The sequence below is a fragment of the Vicugna pacos genome, chromosome 18 (genome assembly GCF_048564905.1).
Source record: "Vicugna pacos chromosome 18, VicPac4, whole genome shotgun sequence".
NCBI lineage: Eukaryota > Metazoa > Chordata > Mammalia > Artiodactyla > Camelidae > Vicugna > Vicugna pacos.
This window is the reverse complement of record NC_133004.1, coordinates 43,084,145-43,107,271: the sequence shown is the minus strand read 5'-3', so window position 1 is coordinate 43,107,271 and position 23,127 is coordinate 43,084,145. Positions and strand designations below refer to the sequence as shown.

At 56.0% G+C, this 23,127-nt stretch overlaps 2 protein-coding genes across 6 annotated transcripts in view; one reads left to right on the top strand and one right to left on the bottom strand.

The window, feature by feature from the left end:
- CYTH3 (cytohesin 3) overlaps positions 1-10,158 on the top strand; it is an 81,257-nt gene extending 71,099 nt beyond the window's left edge. Inside the window, exons 6-14 of one of the 3 annotated variants that reach the window (XM_072943339.1) lie at positions 507-587; positions 1,544-1,656; positions 1,764-1,912; positions 2,102-2,213; positions 6,675-6,751; positions 6,831-6,902; positions 7,002-7,156; positions 7,278-7,368; positions 9,172-10,158. In XM_072943339.1, coding sequence (XP_072799440.1) covers positions 507-587; positions 1,544-1,656; positions 1,764-1,912; positions 2,102-2,213; positions 6,675-6,751; positions 6,831-6,902; positions 7,002-7,156; positions 7,278-7,350 — 832 coding nt within the window. In that variant the 3' untranslated portion in view covers positions 7,351-7,368; positions 9,172-10,158. Of the gene's footprint in view, positions 1-506; positions 588-1,543; positions 1,657-1,763; positions 1,913-2,101; positions 2,214-6,674; positions 6,752-6,830; positions 6,903-7,001; positions 7,157-7,277; positions 9,105-9,171 lie in introns of those variants that run through there. The other 2 variants (XM_072943338.1, XM_072943340.1) reach the window with 2 other exon arrangements.
- A 195-nt stretch (positions 10,159-10,353) lies between these two features.
- The window catches only part of USP42 (ubiquitin specific peptidase 42), a 47,574-nt gene continuing 34,800 nt past the window's right edge, over positions 10,354-23,127 (bottom strand). For all 3 annotated transcript variants that reach the window (XM_072943336.1, XM_072943337.1, XM_072943335.1), the window contains 9 exons: positions 22,422-22,562; positions 22,136-22,236; positions 20,946-21,099; positions 18,829-19,545; positions 18,615-18,709; positions 15,438-16,949; positions 14,116-14,414; positions 12,287-12,330; positions 10,354-11,363 (listed from right to left, as the gene is read on the bottom strand). In XM_072943336.1, the coding sequence (XP_072799437.1) occupies positions 12,323-12,330; positions 14,116-14,414; positions 15,438-16,949; positions 18,615-18,709; positions 18,829-19,545; positions 20,946-21,099; positions 22,136-22,236; positions 22,422-22,562 (3,027 nt within the window). In that variant the 3' untranslated portion in view covers positions 10,354-11,363; positions 12,287-12,322. The remainder of the gene's footprint in view (positions 11,364-12,286; positions 12,331-14,115; positions 14,415-15,437; positions 16,950-18,614; positions 18,710-18,828; positions 19,546-20,945; positions 21,100-22,135; positions 22,237-22,421; positions 22,563-23,127) is intronic.

The window sequence follows — 23,127 nt, the reverse complement described above, 5'->3', positions numbered from 1 at the left end:
AACTCTCCCCCAGACCAGGGCCCGTGGGAACGGCTGGGAGTTAAAATTCCAGTGGGTTGAGTTGTCACTGTTGTTATTTCTCTTTTGTTGTCATGAAACTTGACCGCTTTTACCATATGGTCACACTTAGTTTTAAAAAGCTAGTTACTAATTTCCCCGCCAGACGTTCCTCTCGGGGTTCAGTTCCACGCGCTTTCTGGTTTCTGACCCTGGAGGAGTTGCCTCCCACCTCTGAGCTCTGAGCATTTGCACCAGGTGCCGGGGCTGGGGTCTTACGGCTCAGCTCGGGGCTCGGAACCTTGGCGTTGGGCTCTGACTGGGGAATCTTACCCTGACTCTTACCGGCTCGGGTCTCCTTGGTCCTAAGGCCAAAAACAAACGCGGAGTGAAAATCGCTGAACTTTCGGTCATACTTTAACAAAACCCACGGAAACTTGCTTTAGGACGTGTCTTAAAGTGACTGAAATGACAGGCAGTGAGGCTATAAAATACGTTTTCTCTCCTAGGGATGAATTTAATATTAAAGTTCTTCAGGCTTTTGTGGAACTCCACGAGTTTGCCGATCTCAACCTTGTACAGGCCTTACGGTGAGTGTCCGCACGAGCTGCTGAGCAGAGGGAGGGAGGGAGGGCAGGAGGGCCAGTGCTGCTCAGGCGGGCGGTGACCCCTGGGCAAGTCAGGGGAGCGGCAGGGGCCTCTGCAGGCTCCGCAGTGCGAGATGGAGGTCGGGATGCGCCTGCCTCCTTGTGGCCACTGCTCCCCCTCCTGTTCACAGCTGCCTTGCTCTCGTTTCTCACGTTGTTTGGCAGTTGTGGGTGTGCTTCCTCCAGTTCTGCGTGTGGTCTCAGTGCCACTGGGCACAAGCCTGCTTTCCGCCACACTTGGCCTTGAACACCACCACGCAGATGCCCAGTGTGTGCCGGGGATGGTGTGGGTTTCCTGCCATCCGAGGCTACCCCTGCCCAGCCGTGTTGTCTAGTCCTGGTCTTGGCCCCTCTCCTCCGTCCTCTGCCCCAGTGCCAGCCTCCCAGTCCTCATGGCTGTCCCCCGGCTGCAGGCTGAGGGGGTGGCAGTGTTGCCATCTGCCCCCGGCGGCCCTGTGCTCTGCCGCCGGCCTTGGCTGAGCAATTCACAGTTGGGGCCAAGTCCTGCCACCGTGGTTCAGAGCTTTTAGATTCAGTTTTTGGAAACTGTGTCGTGGAGTGGTGCAGGCCTACAGCCTGGGGTGCATCCATGGTGGTCAGGGCAGCTGGATTCCACTGCTTTGGCTGGCCAGTCTCTGGCCCAGAGCCCCGGGGGTCCCGACTTGCTGCCACAGACGGATGGCTGCCGTGCTGATGCTCCAGTGGGTCCCGGGCTCCCCTGCCCACATCATTCCTCTGCCAGGGATGAGCAGGAGGTGGCATTCAGCCCCCTGGGCACCACCCAGCCGTGGCCCCTAGACGCGGAGGTGCTGAGTGGACCCACGTGGACGTGCCCCGCACACCTGGTGTCCTTCCGGGGCCACAGAGTCACGTCTTCCCTGGTTTCCGTTTCCCTGCAGACAGTTTCTGTGGAGCTTCAGACTCCCGGGTGAGGCCCAGAAAATCGACCGCATGATGGAGGCGTTCGCGTCTCGCTACTGCCTGTGCAACCCGGGCGTCTTCCAGTCCACAGGTCAGTGTGGGGCTGCGGCCGCCGGGCAGAGCCCCCCGACCACCGCGCCGAGCCTGGGGGCCCCAACCCGCCCAGCCTCCGGCGCTGACTCCTCTGCCTCTTTCCAGACACATGCTACGTCCTGTCCTTTGCCATCATCATGCTCAACACCAGCCTCCACAACCACAATGTGCGCGACAAGCCCACGGCCGAGCGGTTCATCACCATGAACCGGGGCATCAACGAGGGCGGGGACCTCCCCGAGGAGCTGCTGCGGGTGAGCCCCTGTCCCCCCCCCCATCCACGCTCTCGGGCGTGAGACTCGCCCCCGGGCGGCAGCGCCAGTTGGTTTCTAAGCACCTGCAGAGGGTCCTGCTGGGGGTGCGCAGGGGACAGGCCCTCCCTCCTCTGTCCGATTCCGCCCCCCCCCATGACCCCCACCTCAACTGAAGCTTTCCGCTCACAGAACTTGTACGAGAGCATCAAGAACGAGCCGTTCAAGATCCCGGAGGACGATGGCAATGACCTGACACACACGTTCTTCAACCCCGACCGGGAGGGCTGGCTCCTGAAGCTGGGTGAGCGGCGCCGGTGGCCAGGACCGCGCCCGTGGCCCCTCCGCCCGCGGCAGCAGTCCCCCGCGGCACCTCCCCGACCTCAGGCAGAAACGCTAGACAGAGCGCCGCCAGCCAGAGTCCACTCCCGGGGGCCGTGCTTACCCGTCTTGGCGGCTGCCGCCGTGGCCCAGCCCGGCCCGGCCCGAGCGAGGCCATCCTGCCAGTGTGCGCAGAGTACCGCCCGGTGCACGCAGTGCCCGTCCCAGAACGTGCCCCTTAGCGTCCAGACCAGCCCAAGGCCACTTCCTGTGCGAGCGGCAGGTGCCTGGACCTCCGGGGACCTGCGGCCTGTCTTGCTTTGGTGTGGCTGCTTCCTGATGAGTGGTTTACATGTGCCTTCTTGTTGTTTCCCTTCTGCCTGTGGCTCCCACCTTTCTGTTCTGTGACGGGCTGTCCCTGCTTGTTCTGCGCTAGGAGGTACGTACCCAGTGGCTTCCTGCCCCGTCCTGGCTGCTCCTTCCTCTCGGTTTCTCTCCCCTGTTGGTTTGTGTGAAGCTGTGACTTGGCTGCCATTCATCCGACCGCCCTGGCTTCAGTTGTGCTGGGTCACCTTATCTTCCAGGGAGGGCGAGGCAGCCGCAAGGCACGCAGTGGAGGGACCGGAGGCGCCAGGGGCTGCGCGGGAGCAGCCTGCCCCTCGCGTCCTGAGGGCCCGAGCGGGGGGCAACTGACAGCCAGGCCGGTGCTGCAGCACCCGCCACCCTCCTGCTAACCAGGCAGCACACGTCTGCACCGCCCGCTGGGAGTCCGGGAACGTGCTCAGAGCTGCTTCACCAGTGACGGAGAAGTGGAGTAGGGCTTACATTTTCTGGGCAGTTTTAGTAATTGGCGGGGTGTTTTGTTCTGTTTTTTTAACACTGGCAGGGATTGGGATTCCAGCCTTCCCTGGATATTAGCGATCTGATGGCTGCTATGCAGGCCCTGTGCAGACAGACCATCACACATAGAGGGAATTCCAGTGACTCTGTCTTTAACTGAGCGAGGCTGAACACGAGCGTGGTGGCGGTGTGGCGGGCCGGGGGGGGTGAGCTGCGGGTCAGCTTTTTCTGGTTTGGCGTCCTGTCCTGACCATACTCTGGCTGTGCCAAGGCTTGGGACAGTTCTGGGTCTTTGTCTAAAAGCCAGAACCATGGCCTTGGACTTGAGTGCCTGAGTAACCTTCCAGACACTCCAGACTTTGAGGTCCCGTCCAGCCTGTGGTCCTGGGGTGAGGGCTGGGGAACGTGCTGCCGCTGCACTCGGGCCCTTCCCGGGGCTGAGTCACCAGCAAGTGCCCCCCTAGGGGGATGCTGCACCAGCCTGCCTGGGGGTCAGCATGGCCTCAGCGCCAGTGGGGGTGCAGCCGGCTCTAACGACCAATCAGAGTGCAGTGAAGGCGCGGTAGGGCTTGTTTTCCAGCCTGTCTTCTGGGTGAACAGGTGTCGAGCCAGGACGTCAGCGCGTAGCATGGTGGGAGCCGGGGCTGGTGGGCACCGGCTGGTGCCCGAGGGCCACGCATCTGGGAAGGGGTGTGGTGGCGCCAGTGTCTTGGGGAGGGCTGCAGAGGTAGTGGTGGCACCGCTCAGAGCGGAGTCTGGGCTCCCACGGCTACACTGCCCTCGGAGCCAGGACCGTCCCTAGCAGGTGTCCAGCGGGAGGAGGCTCTGCTCTTCGGGCTCCTGCCCACACTTCTGACGTCGACCAGGCCACTCTAGAGGGTCACTGGGCATCAGTCCCCGAGGGGTCGAGGAGGCGACAGGTCGTGGGAAGCCGATGCTGAGGGCGCACTGGGTTGGCCCTGGCGCACATGGTGAGGACACACAGCCCTGGGGCCCCACACAGGGCGCTTGGCCTGCACACACATGCGGAGGAGCCAGAATGGTGGCCACACACGAGCTGGGGTCAGGACGGAGGTCACAGCGTGACCTTGTTGGGTGGTTTCTTTAACCTTAGAGCAGGGGGCACTTTCAGAAGAGCCTGGTGGTGCTGCTGCTGCTGGCCCTGTGCTTGGCGGGTGGTCCCTGGGTTGTGAGATGAGTCAGTTGTGTTGACGGTGACAGGAGTGGGTCAGAGCCGAGGTGTCATGGAGAAGGGAGGTGCACACGTGCATGCCTGGGAGAGAAGGTGGAGTTCACACTCGTCCGGAGAGGCCAGGCTGCTTTCTGTGGGCGGTGGGGGGCGTGTGCATGTGTGTCTGTGTCCTCAAGTCCAGCTCCCCACCCCACACGTGTGAGCAGAGCCTTCGGTGTCCTCGCTGCACAACCTGCCAGGGCTCAGAGACCCAGATGTGACCTGGGCGCCTGTGGGGCCTGCCCACTGAGCTGAAGGGTGCCTGGGTGGGGCTCAGGGACCATCTCCAAGCACACGCCCCCATCTTGACCCCGCAGCCCCCAGCCTGCCAGGTTCCCTGTGGACCGGGTTTGGACTCCTGCCAACGTGCTGCTGGAGTTGGGGCAGCCGGGCAGAAGCCCAGGTGCGAAGCGCTGAGAGGCCTTCCTGGCAAACCTGTGTCTCACGGCAGCTGGTGAGACAGGCCCCAGGGCCCAGGGGTGAGCGGAACACACATCAGGCCCCTCAGGACCCACAGGGGCAGATGGGCAGCACAGGAGCTCCCAGGAAGTTTCTCTGAGAACCTGCTCGTGGGGCTTAGCGGTAGGAAGGGGCCAGGAGGAGGGGCCCAGGGGCCTAAGGAGTCCTCGGAGGCTGCTTGAGGGTCTGGGCCTCATGCTGAGAGCAGTGGGAGCCTTGGGGGCTTCGGGCAGTGAGAGACAGCAACAATTTTTTTCCAAACAGGCCTCTGGCTGCGGCAGGGGTGGGGCGGGCATGTGGGCAGGCCCAGCACCAGCGCAGCTGGAGAGAGGCCTGGTGTGGAGCTGGCTCCTCCCCAGTGCCTTGGGCCTTGGGGGAGGTACCGTACCCCTCACTGGAGGACTCAGGTCCGGGCACGGTTGCCCCGAGGGTCTCCTGGGCCCCTCCGGGTGCACATGGGCTTCCCCGCAGGTGGGGGAGTGAAGCCCAGGTGAGACCAGGGCCGCTGTGTGCCCAGCCCTGTGCTGGGTCTCTGAGGCCCCGGCCAGTGGGGAGCGGACTCCAGGGAAACAGAGAGCCCTGATGAGCAAGAGCCCAGCCCAGGGCTCAGAGAGATGCAGGGGTGAGGTTGTGGCAGCTTGAGGGGAGTGGAGGCTGGAAGGGCTCAGGGTCTGAGGGGTGTGGGGTCGTGGGAGGTCGCAGCAGGGCCTTGGGAGGCGTGTGGACAGAGCGGCTGAAGGGAATGGGAAGTGGGGTGGGGAGCTGGCAGGTCTGGGGCGGGAGCCTCAGCTGGACCTTCCTTCATGGCGTGGCTGAGGCTGCTTCCCCTCTTGCCCACCCTGGGCCCTGGCCTGCCCGCGGCTGTGATGAGGACAGATGTCCCATCAGTGACGCAGGAGTGAAGGTCCCAGTCTGCAAGGGCACCTCCAGTGGCACTGAATCTCAGTCGGGGCCCCCTCTTTGCAGCTGGGTGTCCTCCTGATTGTCTCCTCCCCGGTCATGCCTCAGCCCTCAGGGGGACCTCCATGTTCCCCCATGTCCCTGTCCTGGATTGTCAAGCTCACGTCACAGCCTCTGTGCAGGGACGGGGTCTGTGGCCCTCGGCCTGGAGGGTCTTGCCCACCTGCCTGTAGCAGGAAGGTGGACATGCCGCCCGACAGTGTCACCTGGGGGCTGTCGGGCAGAGGGGCTGGGCTCACCTCCTGCCCGAGGATCACAGGCATCTGTCACCAGGTGCATGTTTTCTCTCTTAATTTTTGTTGTTAAACCTCACGTGGGGAGCAAGGACTAGAAATTGAAGCCAGTTTGACTCTGCCGAATATTTGAGGGTTGAAGAGATTTTCTTTTCTGTAGCAAGGAGGTAGGTGCAGATGAGCTGTGTGTACATGTGTGTGTGTGTGTGTGTGTGTGTGTGTGTGTGTCTGTGTCTGTCTCTCCTAGATCTTGTTAAGAGATTGATTCAATCTAATAATTCCCTGAGCCAAGGAGTAATGGATTTTGATGGATCCCAGGGCCGCCCCAGTAATGCGATGACTGCCCTGACGTAACATGATTAAGGCCCGGACAGACTGGCCGAGGCGCTGGCTCCATCCTGCCATTTCCATGTGGGGAAATTAAGCCCATTCATCATGACTAACTTTTCCAGGAAGCAGATTTGGGAAGCGATTGAGCCATCTGGGTGCGGGGAGGGCACTGGCGGCCAGGGCCGGGGTGCATGCGGGGCCCCAGCACCACAGGCCCCCTTGTCTGGGCCGCCAGGCAGCTGGGCCAGGATGTGGCTGAGTGCTGGATAGGGTGAGGAGGGAAGCTTAAAGCCCAGCTCGGCCCCTGTGGCACTCCTGAGAAGTGCAGTCACTTGTGTCGGGCTTGCCCGCCTGCGCACTGCGCTGACTCTCGGGGTCCCTCTGCTTTTAGGGGGGCGCGTGAAGACCTGGAAGCGGCGCTGGTTCATCCTCACCGACAACTGCCTCTACTACTTTGAATACACAACGGTGAGTGCCAGGCGGGGCAGCTGCCGGCCTTCCCCATGTGCGGGCGGGGTGAGGCCCGCTGAGCGCCTTTCTCCCGCAGGATAAGGAGCCCAGGGGCATCATCCCGCTGGAGAACCTGAGCATCCGGGAGGTGGAAGACCCGCGGAAACCCGTAAGCCGGCCTTCCCCCTCTCCTCCCCATTCCTCCCCTCCCTTCCCTCTCCCCTCCCCCGGTACCCCCCAGTGGCTGACGGTGCTCTGTCTCCACCAGAACTGTTTTGAGCTTTACAACCCAAGCCACAAAGGGCAGGTCATCAAAGCCTGTAAGACGGAGGCGGATGGCCGGGTGGTGGAGGGTAACCATGTGGTGTACCGCATCTCCGCGCCCAGCCCCGAAGAGAAGGAGGAGTGGATGAAGTCCATCAGGTGCGGGGGTGCTGCGGGGCACTTGGGAAGCAGGTTGGGGGAGAGGGCGGGGCACAGGGGCTGCATCCGCAGCAGACGCGCCACCTCCCACCCAACCCAGTTCCTCCTTCCTTTCCCCCAGAGCGAGTATCAGTCGGGACCCGTTCTATGACATGTTGGCTACCAGGAAAAGGAGGATTGCCAATAAGAAGTAGCTTTCCTGGCCCAAACAGGTAAAAGTAAAAACCAAAACCCCGCAGCAGAGTGACTGGGGGCCTCCGCATGACCCCCTGGACCCCCGACGGCCTTCCTGGGAGCCACGGCGTCCTCGCGCTTCATGTCCCTTCCCTGCAGCGCCCGCCGGCCCGCGCTGGGGACAGCCGAGTTGGTCCAGCAGCCGGCAGGGGCTCGGCCGTGGAGAGCCGCGCAGCAGCGTGGGGCCCAGGGGTCCCTTCTCCGCGGTGTGCGCCGTCCTGGAAGCCACTGGCTTACATCCTAACAGAGAAGGAAAAGCTACCACTTTTTTACTGAGTTTTCTCAGATACATAGGGTTATAGCTTTTATATGCCTTTTTATATTCTGAGATTATAATCAAAGATACTTTCTAACAGTAGCATTTTTAGAACGGCAGCTATAAATGTAACTCCTGGACACAAACACACGCCGCGCATGAGAACAAGGACGCGTCTGCGCGCGTGCAGTCCCCAGAGGGTGGCCTGGGGCCCTGCGCCCCCTCCCGGGTGCCAGGGGGCGACTGTGTCCTTGAGGACGAGCTCCAGGCGTCCAGTCAGCTGGAACCGTTCAACTCAGACTTTGTGGCCCCACAGATACTTTGTAATGAAGCGAATCATCATAAATCACGGCTTGGGGTGTTCACGCTGTAACTGCCGAGTCCCAGCACAGGTAGTCTGCACGTTGAACCACGTGACACTGCTCCTGTTTTAGTCTGTGGCCCCCGCAGACAGCAGTGTCCTGTGGCTCAACTGAACGTGCGGCTCAGGCCAGCTTTGACCACTGTCTTCGCTATTTAAAACCCGTTGGCAGATGAATGCTTATAATGACCAGGTCTCTTAACGTAATGAACAGACACACAAGTAACTAGAGAAAACCTTAGTCCGTGTTTTCAGAGATGTCATCTCCTGTGATGAGGCGGCCCGAGCAGTCGGGGGGACGAGGGTGGGTGGCACTCAGGCTTTCCTGTGAATAGTTTAAAACCCCAAGTACACGCTGGTGGTGGGGCGGGTGCAGGTCGACACCCGGGAGGTTGTCAGGTTGCCGCTGACTGAACGGCAGGTGCCCCGTCGGTTTGCTGCGGGCGGGCTGGGTCTCAGCCCCAGCACATCTCAGAGCCAGCCGAGGGTGCTCGAGTGGCTGGGGGAGCCGCTGCGTGGTCTTCAGGAGGAGCCAGGGACAGATGGCTTTTTATCGGGAGCTTAGTAACCACGTGTGAAGACCACTTGTGGGTCCCTTCCCCACAGGCCCCCGTCCCTGCCTCATCCGTGCAGGCACACCCGGTGTGCGTACTTCAGAGGCCATCGCCTCCCCTGTGCAAAATGAAAGTCCAAGAAGGAAACCCTCAGGCTGTACGCTCTTAGGAGGAGACCCCAGGAGCAGGAGTAACTGTTCCTGGGAGCTGCCTTGATGCTGCGACTGAATGGCTGTGGCCCTTGTCCCTGGTGCAGCTGGTCATGCCAGACCGCCGAGGGTCTGAGCCCAGGACTCCAACATGCATCAGACTGATTGGTTTTGGTTCATTCCCAAGCCTTTAGGCTTCGCTACTCTACTGATACCTCAAATTCAAAACTTTAGTTTTGAGAAAGGCAAGTCTGCATTCCTGAAATGCCTGACTGGTATATATGCAACTCCGGCCTCCAGTCTTCCACGAAAGGAGACGCTGCCTGGACCACGACCACACACTGCTGCCCCGACCCCTCGGGCTGGCCGCGCCCCCCCCCCCCCCCCCCCGCACCGAGCGCCTGTGGCGCCAGCTAGGCGAGTATCTCACACAGGAACCCTCTCTCCTTTGTCTGACCCAGGTATGACCCTGGGGACACAGGGCGTTCTGCCTTCGGGGTCTGCCTCAGAGTGGGGTTGGGAGACAGGAGCATACGGAAACACCTGTGAGAAGTGCGTTTCTCTGACCACCTGTGAAGGAGCCTCACCTGATGGCTGTTTCCCCAGGAACGATGCAGAAGGCCGTGGTGCTTAGAATCCGTGTAACTTGCCATCCGAGTGTTACGAGAAACCATGGAATTGCAGGTTTCACTGTGACAGTATTAACCCGACAGGCCTGAGACGTCACCTCCACGACGTCCTGCAGCTGGCCGGGTCCAGAAAACCCATGGGGTCGGGGCTGTGCGGGCCTGGTGGTGTGAACCCCCACACAGTGGTGGTCAGCCTCCTCCCCACCCCGTCTGTGCTCAGTGCTTCAGTTCCTAGTGTTGACTCTGGCCACAGGGGAGCGTCACTCCAGAGACAAGGGCAGGAGGTGGGGGACGGGGGTCGCCGGCAACTTCCAGTCTTGCCAGCCACCGTCCCCACTTGAGGTTTAATTGGATGACCCTGGACAAGCAACAGCGTCTTCGTGATCACGGGACATTTTTGAGCAGTTGAATGTGGTACCAAACCAAGTCAAAATAGGAGCAATTTATAGATGAAGCAGCATTTAATGCTTCATATAAAGCAATGCATATTTTTCAAGTTAAAATGCGTATATCTACATAGATGTGCTTTGCCGAGAAGTTAGGTCTGTTGTAGACCAGAAACCACACATGGTGATTTCTTGTTTTCTTATTATTTTCTTAGAAAACATTTCTATTTACAGTAAATATAGTTATTATGTAAATAATGTACATATCTATAGATTTCTGGAGTGTGTGTTACTCACTGTATATACTCCCACAACTTGCATGAAGAAATATCCTGTATCGATATTTTGTTGTAAAGTGAATAGTTAGTAAAATTGGAGGGCTGTCAAATTGCAAATACTGTGTTCATTAAATAAAAACGCATTATTACAACAAGACTGCCTACAACTTGGTTCTTTAAAACGGGGAGACTGTCAGGCCCGGCAGCCTGCGCCCAACTCTGCCTCCCCATTTGGGTCTGGGGCTGAGAACCGGTGGCTAGAGCTCTCAACGAAGTGAACGCAAAGGAAGAAAGTCGTAAGAAGTGTCTGTAAGGAAATGGGGAAAACAGCAGTAAGAAGACACAGAAGGTTTAATTTGCTGCCGTTTATATACTATATAAATTTTACATGCTGTCTATTTACAGTGGGGCAAGTGCTTTTTTAATCTTTAAAAAAACAAAGATCAAACTTTAGACATCTCTGAACAACACAAACTGTATAAACCATACAGATTATTCAGATACAAACTGTATTAAATACAGTTTTCCCCACTCCGTCTCCTGATGCAGGACCAGTGAATTATAAGTGTATCACAGTTTGATAGCATATCCATATTAAAAATAAAATCACAGTATGATTTTGTCTGTAACTAGAAACTTTAAGGGACCAAGCTGACAACTCAGACTCCAATATCATAGTCAAGACAAGAGACACTGTAGAAAAGTGTTATGTAATAAAAACATACTGTAGGCTTTACAAACAATGTTTGGATTATACATTCATAATGTAAATACTCATCATAACGGGTAAATTGATTGGAATAGTTTCACAAAGTTCAAAAACAGAACTTGTCTATAAAATACATCTTCAAATCTTGAATACAACTAAAATATGAAGCAAATTAGTTTCTAGTATCAGACATTACAGAAAACAGACTGCTCTCAAAAGTCTAGTTGAGAGCTTGTGATTCTTTAAATAAGTCTTTAAATTAAATATACACACTGTCAGTTTGTACTTTTAATAATTCCATGGGTTCCCGGCTGGTCTTGCACCGGGTTCTGACTTGGAGGAGCATTACATGGAATACGAGTGATCAACCTGAGTCTGTGATTAAGCAGCATTGGAGATGTTCTAGTCCAGGGCGTTACTTTCAATGTGACTTATATACACAGTATTTTACAATGGTCAGCAGTTGTAGAAAGTGTCCATCCGTTTGGAATAAGGGTAATTAAGAAAAGGTAAAAACTAAAAAAAAAAAGTCCTCCAGGTAAAATCTGTACAGTATTTACTAAAGAAGCACCACGCAGATTTCAACAAAGTTATTTTCTCTGTTTATAATTTAAGCTGGGTTGGGGATGGCTTCTGTTGAACACGTTGAATCTGAAAGACAAGAGGCAGCAGGCTTAGTGACTCCTCCCGAGGCAGAAGCTGGCATCTGGGCCGCTGGGTCCCAGGCGGGCTCCCCTTCAGCAGCTCCCCCAGGTCCCGGGAGGCGCCTCTGCCGTAACCGGTAAGTACCCCTTCCGGCAGGGCCGGAGAGAAGCCAGCAGTCCAGGCGCGGGTGCGGAGGGCGCCACCTGCTGGGTGTGGGGCGCGCCTGCCTGGACTGCTGCTAATCCATTCAATCCTCAAATTCCCCTTAATCAGGTTTAGGTCGTACCGGAGAGAACACAGTGATACAGCATGTTCATTAACTGCAAATTAATCTTCGGAGACAATTCATTTACGCCCCCCTCACTAACTAGAAGTTACACGTTTGGACTCAACTCCCTTCCAAGAGCGAAGGGGCCCCCTCCCCTCTCCCTCAGCCAGTGCAGGGCCCAGAACACGATGACCATCTCCCAGGGCCACCAGATAAAATTCCAGGAGTAAGTTACTTCACACTCAAGGTTCTGATTTGCTAGAAAAAGCACCTAACTTCATTCAGTAAAGCAAAGTCCTTTCTGTCTGAACGGGGGAGCTGCACCCTCAGAGGCTAGGGCTCCGGGCTGGGCTATGCCCACAGCTCCGGGCCGGGGAGGGGCGCGTGTGGAGGGGTCTCCTTTCCCAGGCCCGTCAGGTAGGTCTGGGTAGAGGAAGCGGCTTCTCAGTCTTTGAAATGTTTCTCAAATGACTGTAGATTCTGAAGCTTTCAACCTTCCCTCATTTTCTTACAAGGTGGGGCGGGGCGGGACAGAGGGACTCTGAGTTGGGGGACTTGGATCTCCACCCACCCCCACCCACCCCACAACACCTACCTGGGGGGCCCAACCCTCCTGCCTCCACAAACAGAAAAACGTAACAGAGACATGTAAACAGCTTACCATAACTAGTGAATTTTTTGTTTCGAGGCCAAGTTTTCAGTCACCTAGAAAGCAAAGGTTAGGAAACATATTAATGATGGCTTTGCAAAATTTCTGGTGCCTCTGCTGTGTGTGTACCTGAAGTGACTGCACTTAGAACCAGTTCTCAGTAGTTTACTGTTTGTTGCCTGAAATCAGTCCTACACGAGGATGAGCACGTACGAGCTGTCACAGAGCCATTTCTCCAAGTGCTTCACTGAACACAGGCTTTACTAAAAACTGAGGGCCACTGGTCCCAGTGGGATAGTCCATTCTCCCCACAGCAAACTGGTCATGAGGCGAGAAAAGAGCTCAGGCCAAAGAAACTGCGAGTGTAAGGGGCCAGAGGACCAGAGTCTGGAAGAGGTAAGTGGTCAAGGTACCAGGACAGAGGACACATGTGGGTGTCAACAGTGATGCTTGGCCCTTCCCGGGGAGGTCAGGAATGGGAAGGCACAGGCCCCTCGGTCTGCTGACCTCAGACCCGTCATCAGGCACCATCGGATCGGCACAGCCTGACAGCAGCCCTCAAGACTCATGACTGGGATGCAGAACTGCCTCCTCTCCCCCGGAGCCAGCTCTGGGGTGAGCTGCCGCCCACCATGCACTGGTGGCTGGAGGCTGAGGTCCTCACCAGAGACCCGGAAGGGGAAGGTGCTGGCAACAACACAGACTCCTCAGGGGCCCGCCCAGTAGCACAGGAACAGCCCCCCTCCCTCCAAGCACCAAGCAGAAGTCAGAAGGGACCTTCACCAAGCCCCTTCCCCAAATCGTGACATGTTCATGGGAAACCAATGTGAAAATGCATATCATCCACTTCCTAAAAGAGACAGAGCAAACACCATTTCAGGCGCCCTTTCATACTGGCCACACACGATTCATCTCACCCAATCCGAGAGCCCCCAGGGCTCCTCCTGATGGGACATCACCCCCACCCCCCCACCCCGTGTTGTCAGAGTCTCTCTGAGCCAGTGTGCTAACTCTGGGCCCCCGGAGGGGAGGGGCCTGCTCCCTCCACACGCAATGCCTCACCCTAGTGCAGGTCATGTGCCTCTGGGCACCCAGGACGGTGGGCAGGGCTGCAAGGGGGCAACTCTGGGGTAGGGCGGGGTCGGCAAACTTGTCCACAAAAGGCCGGGCGACACGCTTCTGGCTCCTCGGCCCCGGCTCCTTGGCCCCGGGTCTCTGGCCGCTCAGCCGGCTGCGTGACCCCCACGCCAGCGCCCCAGCAAGCTCCAGATGCTGCGTTTCCATTTCATGTCATTTTCACACAAAATGAAATAGTTCTCTTTGGACTTTTCCCACTGTTTAAAAATGTTCAGTCCTCCCTTCTGGGCAGACCACACGGAGGTGGTGGCGGCCCGGAGGGACTGCAGTTTGCCGACTAGGCCCGGAGCACCCCCCTGCCCCCCATAGCATGTCCACACTCCTTTGGGTCACAGGTCATCGGAGCAAATAAGAAGGGACGGGACAGGCGGGGAAGCTGGGAGACCGGTGAGCACAGCAGGCAGGAACCCCCGCCTGAGGCGCGCCGACCGGACCCCACCCGAAAGCGCTGGGTCCTCCGCAGACACGACCTGGGAGAGGCCATGGGACGGAGGCACCCCTGCCAGAAACGGCCCAGACACCAGGGTTCTGGCCCACCAGACACCCCAATCCCCAGAGCCAAAACTCCCAGGGCTTTCCTCACGGAGGGTCCTGGGTGGGAGGAGCCGGCGCCCATCAGGCCCAGGGTGGCCCTGTCCTGGCACCAACCACCTTCTCCAAGGACACGCGCGCCTGTATTCCGAACTCCGAGTGTTTCCTCTTACCCTGGCCGCACTCGGACAGCTGACGCCGGGCCTCCCTGCCCTCTACCCGCGGGGGTCTGCTCTTCTCACGGAAAGGTCCCGGGCCCTCCAGGGGCCGCCCATCCGCCAGGGGAGGCCCAGCGGCGCCCCGGCCACGGCCCACAGTCTCACAGCTGGCGGCCCTGGGCCCGCGCGGCTCCGTGCCCCTGACTAAGTCCTCTGACTTCCTCGAGTGTCTCTTCTTTTTCTTCTTCTTCTTTCTGTGTCTGTGGAGGTCGGCGTCCGAGTGCGGCCCCGAGAGGTCCGAATCCGGCTGATGCCTGCGGAACGAGAGGCCAGACTCAGCCCACCTGGTTCACCCCGACTGGGACACTCAGTCCGCAAACACATGCAAATTCTGATCGAACTCAAAACGCTTTCTTGTCACCGTAAGAATTATTTAAGTCCAAGGTCATACATTCACCAATTTCAACCCTCCCCCATGACCGCCTTCCGCTTTGTCCGGCAGGAAAGCTTTGGCCAAAACTCCAGGGGAAGGATTTCACCAACTTTTCCTGAAACTAGTGGCTGAGGTTAAAGTGTTACTGCCAGGTGTCTCAGGCGCAGAGGAGGGAAGGACATTTCATCTCCTCTTCCCCAAAGTAGCCACTGTTCACCTATGGCTTCTGGTGATCTTTTCCCGGGGTTCAATTTTAAGAGACATCCAACAAACAGTCTACAATACGAAGAAACTGCACCGTGCTCATCCCCTGCATCACAGATAAATCGTTCTCAAGACAACTGCTGACCAATTTAGCTTCTTAAAAATACAAAAACAAATTTCCCAGTTAGGTTTCGACTGAGAAATGGAGACAAAAAGTACACAAAGGCAACGGCAACAAACGACACGTCTCCACCCTCTGGGCCACAGACAGGGTCACGAGGGTGGGGCCTCCCACTGTCTCCGCCCGGCAGTCACTGAGTGGGAAGGAAATGTTAACAGGTGCAAAAATATAACTACAACTGATGAACAGACATACGAACTACCGTGAGGTCAGAGAATCCCAGGGGTCCATTTACGGAACACGGCACACTTACCTCTGAAGTTACAAAGCACTAACTGGAAATGGTGGCGTCGTTTTGAAAAATGAGGGTTTTAGACATTTTACAATGTGGTGAAATAAGATAAGCTTAAAAGAGAACTAAGTTTTAGGAATGCATAAAAACAGTGAACTCTAAAACCCGAGAGATGACAAATACATATCAAACACAAAATGACATCACCCTTCACCTTTTCCCAAGCTGGGTTAACTGCGCTGACGCGCGAACACCTCCCACAAACACGCGCGCGCGCACACCCTCACCTGGCGTCTCGGTCTCGGTGTTTGTCTTTGGATTTTTTTTTCTTCTTTGACTTCTTGTGCTTCTTCCCTTTAGGCTCTTCTAGGGGGCCCTGCTGGAGACCCCCCCAGGCCTTCTTTCCCAGGCAGCTGCCACCATCCTCTATGCTATCGTATCTCCGTTTCCGTGACTTTACAGTTCCGTGTTCATGAAACCGACTGGCGAGGTGACAACTATGGTCTTCAGCTACAAGTGCAATTTTCTCGTGGGAGAACTTGTCGGGGTAGGGAGGGAGGGGGTGGGGCGGGCCTGCTCGGGGGCTGGCGAAGTGGTGCCGGGCCTTCTCCTTGGCGGCCGGCTCGTAGGCCTTCCTGCCTCTGTAGTAGTCCTTGTAGGGCCGGCCACCGTAGGGCCCAGCTCTGTCGTACTCCCGGTCGGCGTGGAAGGGCTTCCAGTCCCGCACCTCCCGAGCGGGGTAGGGAGCGTACCTATCGTGGAAGTACCTGCACTTGCCCCACCGCGCCCTGTCCGGGTGGTACTTCTCCCGAGCCCAGGAGTGCTCGGCCTCCGAGTGGTGGTACCGGCTCCAGTCCTGGTCCGAGCCGCCCCTGCTCCGGGAGTGGTGGTGACCATACCGGCCCAGGGAGCGGTGCTCGGCGGGGCTGGCCCTCTCGCCGTGGCCGTGGCCGTGGCTGGGGTGGTGCGGGGCCCCGCCGCAGGGCTCGGGCCGGTAGTGCTCGTGCTTGGGCCGCTCCCGCGCGTAGCAGGGCGGCCTCCTGCGATGCGGGCCCTGAGTCCGGCTCCCGCCCTCTCGCGCGCGCTCCCCGCTCGAGGAGCCATCTCTTCGGTGGCGATAATGTCCTCGATCGACTTTTCTGAGGCTGCTGATTTTTTCCTGAACTGGAGGAGGATCCTGGACTTTCTGTCCGACCTGATTTTCTTCACCTCTCTCACCAGGACTTGGTTCAGGGCCCCCTTCCGAGTGGTTTTCTGTGGTCTTGTCCAAGTGAGAAGAGGGCGCCTCCTCTGCGGAAGCCCCGGTGCTTCTGGAAGCGTCCTCCACGTCCGAGCACTTGTCTCGCCCGCTGGGGACTGAGCGCTCCCGCTCACTGTCGCCCACGGCCCGGGCCGAGGCTGAGTGACTGGGGCTCACGCTCCCTGCTGTGGCCGCTGCTGTCAAGTCCTGGGGACACTCCGGTAACGTCCCTTGGACGTCCAGGGACGGTTCGCTCTGACTGCCTATTAGATTCCCAGGGTCACACAGCTTAGGAAGCGGCTCGTCCCCCATGGTACTCTGGCTGGTGTTACAAGAATGGCCAACACCCGGCAGAGACTCCTCAGGTTCTGCGGAAACGTTCGCAGAGACGTCTTCTTTGGCAGATTGGATGCTGGGGTCCGGGGGCGGCGAGGCCTTCTTTAATTTGCTGCTGAGACTCGTGACTGTGTCCAGGTTCTCACGCAAACAGGGAGCGGGGCTGCCGGCCGCTGGCTCTGCCTCAGGCTCCTCTGCAGGACTCCGCTCTGTCCCGGGCGGCCTGCAGCCACCAAAGCAGAGAAGGAAACACGCCAGTCAGTCGCTTGATTGCCTTACGGGCTTCTGTCAGTGGCTTACAGGGACAAACACCTTGAATCATTCATTTGCTAAATATTTTATGGATTTAATATATCTGGTTTAAACCTAATAATGGGCTTATCATTTTTGGAAACCTCAAAATTTCTCTTTCCCTCATTAAATAAAAATATAAAATTTTGTATCAAGCCTCTCCTGTTTTTCAACCACAATAATTCTACAGTCCTAGGCGCCTTCCGTTTTCAGGTATACTTCTTTTTTTTTTAGGTATACTTCTAATTCTTCTTCATAACTAGGTCTGATCATCAAAAAAGTCAAATAATAATGGGGCTCTTGCTTTTCCTCTGGATCCCTTTCTCCGCATTTTCTTGGCGCCTCAGAGGAAGAGCACCTGCCTCCAAACAAAGCCAGCAGCCCCTGAACTGCCCGCACGCTGTGAGAAATCACTGAGGCTCTAAAAAAAACTTTCTATAGTGAAAGAAAACCCTGCCTGGCTTTTGATAGATTCTCAAGGTTAATGGAAGCTACCAGAAAACAAGAGGAACCCTGAAGTGGCCCCCACATTTTAGTGGGGAAAGATCTGGGAGACAGAACACACGTCACGTCAGTACAGAGCACAGTGGTGGGGCTCCTGTCAGCGCATGAAGTCAGGGCATGCGCGTGGCTGGGGTCTGACTGCTCCGTCACCAGGAATAATTCTCACACACATCACGTGTGAAGACAAACTAAGGTGGACTAGTGACGGAGACAACAGGAAAGCCATCAGGCAAGGTGTTCCAGCTGTCCCGCCTCCAGGGTGGACGGGCGCCGCGCTCCTGCAGGGCGCGCTCCTCTCCCCTTTCCCGAGTGCGCGTCCCTAACACCCACTCGCAGGGCCATTCTGAAACGTGGGGTGCATTCCTGACTTGTCCCCGGGACAGGGGAGCTCCCCAGTGGGCAGGGGCAAGGCAGGAGCCCAGGTAATGGTCAGTGTCCCATGTCCCACGTCCACATGGGTGAAACCTCCAGTTGTATCGTTGGCCATTTTCACAGACCTTAGATTCTCCAGGAACACAACTAGATCTAAAGATGGTCAGAACCTTGTCCACGCAGAGGACGTCGACACCACCGACGGCACCTCCGTGTGTGGCGCAGTCTCAGGGTGGTCTACCTGCCCTGACTGCCTCCCCTCCGCTGCACTCAGGGCAGTACACTAACTTCTTTTTTAAGTGTGAAGACAGACCGTCTTAACTACGGCTTTAATTTCAGGATTCTAGAGGAGGCATAAGGAAACACCTGCTCCTGGACGGAGAAGAGAAGCCCTGCCCTGTCCCTTCGTACACCGTCAGATATTCGTCACTGGGAGGGCTAAGTGAGACAGTGCTGGGTGTCGCGGTCACATGCGTGCTGGGAACACACCAACCAGCACCAGGGGCCTGCAGGAGAGGAGCTGGTGGGTGGCAAGTTCTCATGGGCTAACAGCCCCTGATACTGTTTCTTTACTTTTCTAAAAGGAAAATTAACAAACTGTACAGACCATTATTCACATCACCCCCAGATCCAAAAGGTTCCTTCTGAGAATCCCCAGAACTGGGACCGCGACATGGCTGGAGCACTGCTGTCACCCCCACCATGCGGCTGGGGGCCTCACCTTGTCTCCTCTGCGGAGCCTTTCCCTCTGCTGCTGAGTTTGAAGGTCTCTAAGATTTTGTCTTCCGGGAGAGGTGGCAAAGGAGCAGGCACCAACTACAACAAAAAGCAAGCCTGTTTCAGCCCCAGGTGTCACTTGGTGCCTCCCCAAACCCAGCCTGCAAACTGCCTGCCACGGAGCAAGCCCACTGCACCCCTGCCCGCCGCTCGCTCACCTTCCCGGGGAGACCGTTGGCCTTGGAAAAGGGGTTTTCTGAGTGTAAAGCAGGCTGGATTTGGCAACTGGCACCATCTGTCAGCAGGCCGTTCTCGCCCGGGTCGCTGTCTGAACTGGTAGCACCATTTAGAGCCGCGGGCTCGTAGAGCACGTGCTGGGAGGCCTCGCCGGCTTCGGCATCTGCAGCGGGAGGGCTCGAGCCCTCGCCCGGCCCCAGCCCGTTCTCCTTCCCGAGGCCCCTCGCCTCCTCGTCCGACTCCTCGGAGGACTCGGCGCCGTAGGGGACCAGCACGCTGGAGCTCAGCTTGGGCCTGCCGTTCATCACGGGCTGGGGACAGGGCTCGCCTGCGGGGGCCTGCTTTGTTACCTTACTAGACGCTGACGCCGTGGCTGCGCTCGAGGTAGACTGTATTGCAGAAGAAGTGGTAATGGTAGAAGAGGGGGCGGGCTTGCTAGGGCTCTCCAAAGAATTGCTGTGAAGGTTAGGCTGGGACTGACCTTGGCGAACAGGTAATTTGTTGTGAATACTGATCGTGATTTTCTGTTTCTTGGGATGTTCTGGAATAACAGAGGACCTGTTCACTGACCAGTTCTGAACAGAAGCTGAAGCATTAACAGGACCAGCCTTGCCGACACTGGAAGTCCCACTAGGACTAGACACGGAGCTGCTTGGCGTCTCTTTCAACGGTCCCGTCCCGTTCAGGTGAGGTGGGTTCTGGAAGTAAGGAGACCACAGCCGGTGAGAGCTCCAGAAACACGGGGCCGGGCATCTTCCCCACTCTGGTTGTCTGTTTATGAATAACAAGTTTCATGCACCTTGAAAATCCCCCCATCACACACACACTCACACACGGGCCTGCCCACCACAAGCCTTTCACAGGTCAGTTTTCTGGTAATTAACCAACAAACAGGGACAACTATTTTTGTCAGAGAACAACCCCTAGACCAAATTCTTTCTGCTACAATTTGACAGAAATGAACAGTCCCTCTGGGCGTACAGTCACACAGGTTCTTCTCGGCTGGTTTCCTGGGAGCCCCCGCTGTCTGGGCACAAGAAAGTGCAGCCAGCAGGGAACTCCCAGGGGCCAAGAGAGCAGGGAGATGGTCACGTGGTAGGGGGGACCCCTCACTAAGCCCTCCCCACCCCCCACCCCTGACTTCCTCTCCTGCAGTTATTTTGCCCCGGGTTCCAGCCACTGCTGCTACAGCCCAGAGGGTGCAAACTGGCAGTCGTGGGTGAAATCCGATTCATAGATGAACTCCGGCCTTCACAGTGTTTTCTTAAATATCTGAATTAGTTGCTATCATAACACTGCGAGGCTTCCTATTTTAAAAAACAAACTGAAAAACCTCTTGAAAAATCACCAGCAGGCACATGGGCACGTGCTCCTCATTGGCCAGTGTCCTGACGTCACTCCAGCTGAGCCCAGTTTGGAGCCTGTTGCCTGTCCAGGTCCCTAAGGCACTGAATTTGTGACTCCTGCTATAATCCAAATACTGCCCAACGTCCATAAAAGATCTGGACAATCTGTTTGCTGATTCAGAACAGATTACACCCCAACTGAAAGGTGTCGTGACACCACAGCACAGACAACAGGGACTATTCCAACAGGTCTACAATCTCTACACGTGGAAGTCTAGTGAAGTTAGGCCTCGCTAAGGACATGGAGCTTTCCGTGAACCAGGCACACCATCAATGAATTCTCCGAGACACCATCGGGCACTGTGATCAGACCCAGCCAAAGAGCAGACAGAAAATGCCACGCTCCTAAAAGGGCTGAAGGGACACAATGAAGTGTTCTTTCTGTAAAAGCAGCACTTTCCTGGAGTCCAGCGTTAATCAAGAATCTCCAAATATTTAATCCACTAAGTGAACGGAGTCCCAAGGCGGAGCTAACACCTCTGGCATTTAAACAGACTTAGACCCAGATTTCCTTCCTGATCATTTTATCCATACTGAGATTTTCTATATATCTGAGCTATTCTGTAACCAGTGGCTTGAATAAACTTTGACAAGAAATTCAGTTGTCAGTGAGGATGTGGCAACTCCTGCATGGCTGACAAGAGGGTCTGACGGACAGGCACAAGGGTGGTACTCCACCCGCGGGGCGCTACCTTGAGCACGTGAGCAGGAAGCTGGGGTCCGATGAAGCCTGACGCCGCCTGCTTGCTGCTGACGACCCGCTGACTGATCACCGGTCGGGGAGAGGACTGGCCGGGGCTGTGGGTGGAATGAGTAAGTTCACCTCCATTTTTCACATCGTGGGACCTGGGGACGGAGAGTGACAGTGCTCAGAGTGACATGGGCCATCTCCTCAGAAGGGGTTCGCGTGCTCCCCGCTCAGATGGCAGACGGAGGGAGGGGCCGCGACGGGCGGGGCTACACGTGGGCTCCCCACTCAGGCAAGGCTGAGGTCAGGCGCTCAGACCTGGGACTGCGAATTCTGAGGATGCGGCTAACTGAAAGCCATTTTTCTTTTCTGCTTGTTTCTATTTTTCTAACAATAAGTACATACCATTGCAGAAAAATCTGCAATATCCTGTAAAGTTAGAAAGAAACAAAAGCACTGTGCCTCACTTCAGCTCTGAGACACCGACTGTTCAATGCAGTGGATTATCCTCCAGGCTTTAGCCTGTACTGACTTCTTCAGTATCAGTGTGCAAAACTTCAAACTGCTTTTCCTCTGTATATAGAGCACTTCTTCATATCATCCAAAAAAAAAAAGCTTCATAAAAATCACCTTTAACAGCTGCGTCATATTTCAACACAGGGACAGGCTACAGTTTATATGATCTTCTGCTACTGCTGGGAATTTCAGATGTTCTTAATTTCCAGCTATTACAAATGAGCACCTTGGAGCACACAACAGACCACTCCCAGGCCGCACATTTCCAGAAACGGCATGAGTGAGTCAGAGCAGCAGCAGCAGGAGAGCGCTGAGCAGGGCCCCGGCCCGGCCCCGGCAGGTGACTGGCTGCCTGTGCGCAGTGCTCAGTGGCTGAGAGGTAACCACACCCAGGTACTCAAAAGCCCCTTCCCGACGCCTCCACTCTCCGACGCCCCGCCCCCAGGCCCACCCTCCACGGCTACCACCATTCCCTCCTTCGGCATGCTTCTTTGTTAACCTGCTGTTAGACAGCTGGGAGCTATGTCAAACTCACGATCCACGCTCAAAAACTACCTTCCTGACTCTTCCCACATCCTTAGGATGCGTTTAAACAAACAATATTGAACTTAAGTATGCTGGTGAGATGAAGAGAAATGACATAGCAGAAAGTGTGAAAATCTGCTTTCCCGACAATACCTGATATAAAAGAGAACATAAGCTTGTTGGCTGAGTACCGATCTAATGTCACTAGTGGATACGATGGAGTCATTCATTTGGTACCAGAGGCCGTTGCTAGCCTGCGCGAGAGCCAACGAAAGAGGTATTAGACATAAGGAGGTAAACAGGGAACCCTGGTCCAGAGAAATGTGAGAAAAATGGGCTTTCACATTTTAACTGCAAAAGCCCACCTTTCCTCCAGAGAATGTCAGTGCAGCCTTGCACTGTGTTGTAAGCAGTTACCAGCCAAATCCACATGACTTACTTTTATGTAGCAGAAATAGTGGCCAGCGTGGCAATTAAAACCAGTGTGTACCAGGACTGCATATAAAACATAAATAATCGGTTCTCCGTTTGGTTGAGACATGTACGGTCGAATATCAAGATACTCAGGATATTTCACATCCTAGACAGAGCAGGACAGAGGAAAAAGGAACGTCACTTGTGAAGGCATAGCCCCCCCCGCGTGTGCAAGAACAGGGAGGGCGGGAGACCCCCGGAGCACTACGCCCTAGGACGTTCCAGCAGAGACCTAACACATTGAGCCTCATTTCAAAAAGAGAATTAACTCGGAGCATACCTGAATCTAAGGTGTTTAATGCCATCCCACTGCTTGCTTTATTTCCTTCAAGCAAACAAGGAGCCACACTAAGTGAATTCTTCAAGTCCATCAAAGGAGGCAGTAACAATGACAACTCTGGACTTGAGTCATCCCTTATTTTTAACAATTCAGGAATAGATTATTTCTCTTGCCTGCTACTGAATTTCTGACCACTTTCAATCTTCATGAAGTGGGAAGAAAATGGGAAAATTCAGTACACTACCAACCAGAAAATACATGAATAAACAAGAAAACAAATTCTGATTAAAGAATGGCAAGCTCCAGCAGGAAGACCTGCTTTGGATTTCAAAGACACAAGCACTCCCTGTAGCCACTCAACCCCTGCACTGACTGCGCAGCCTGACTGCGG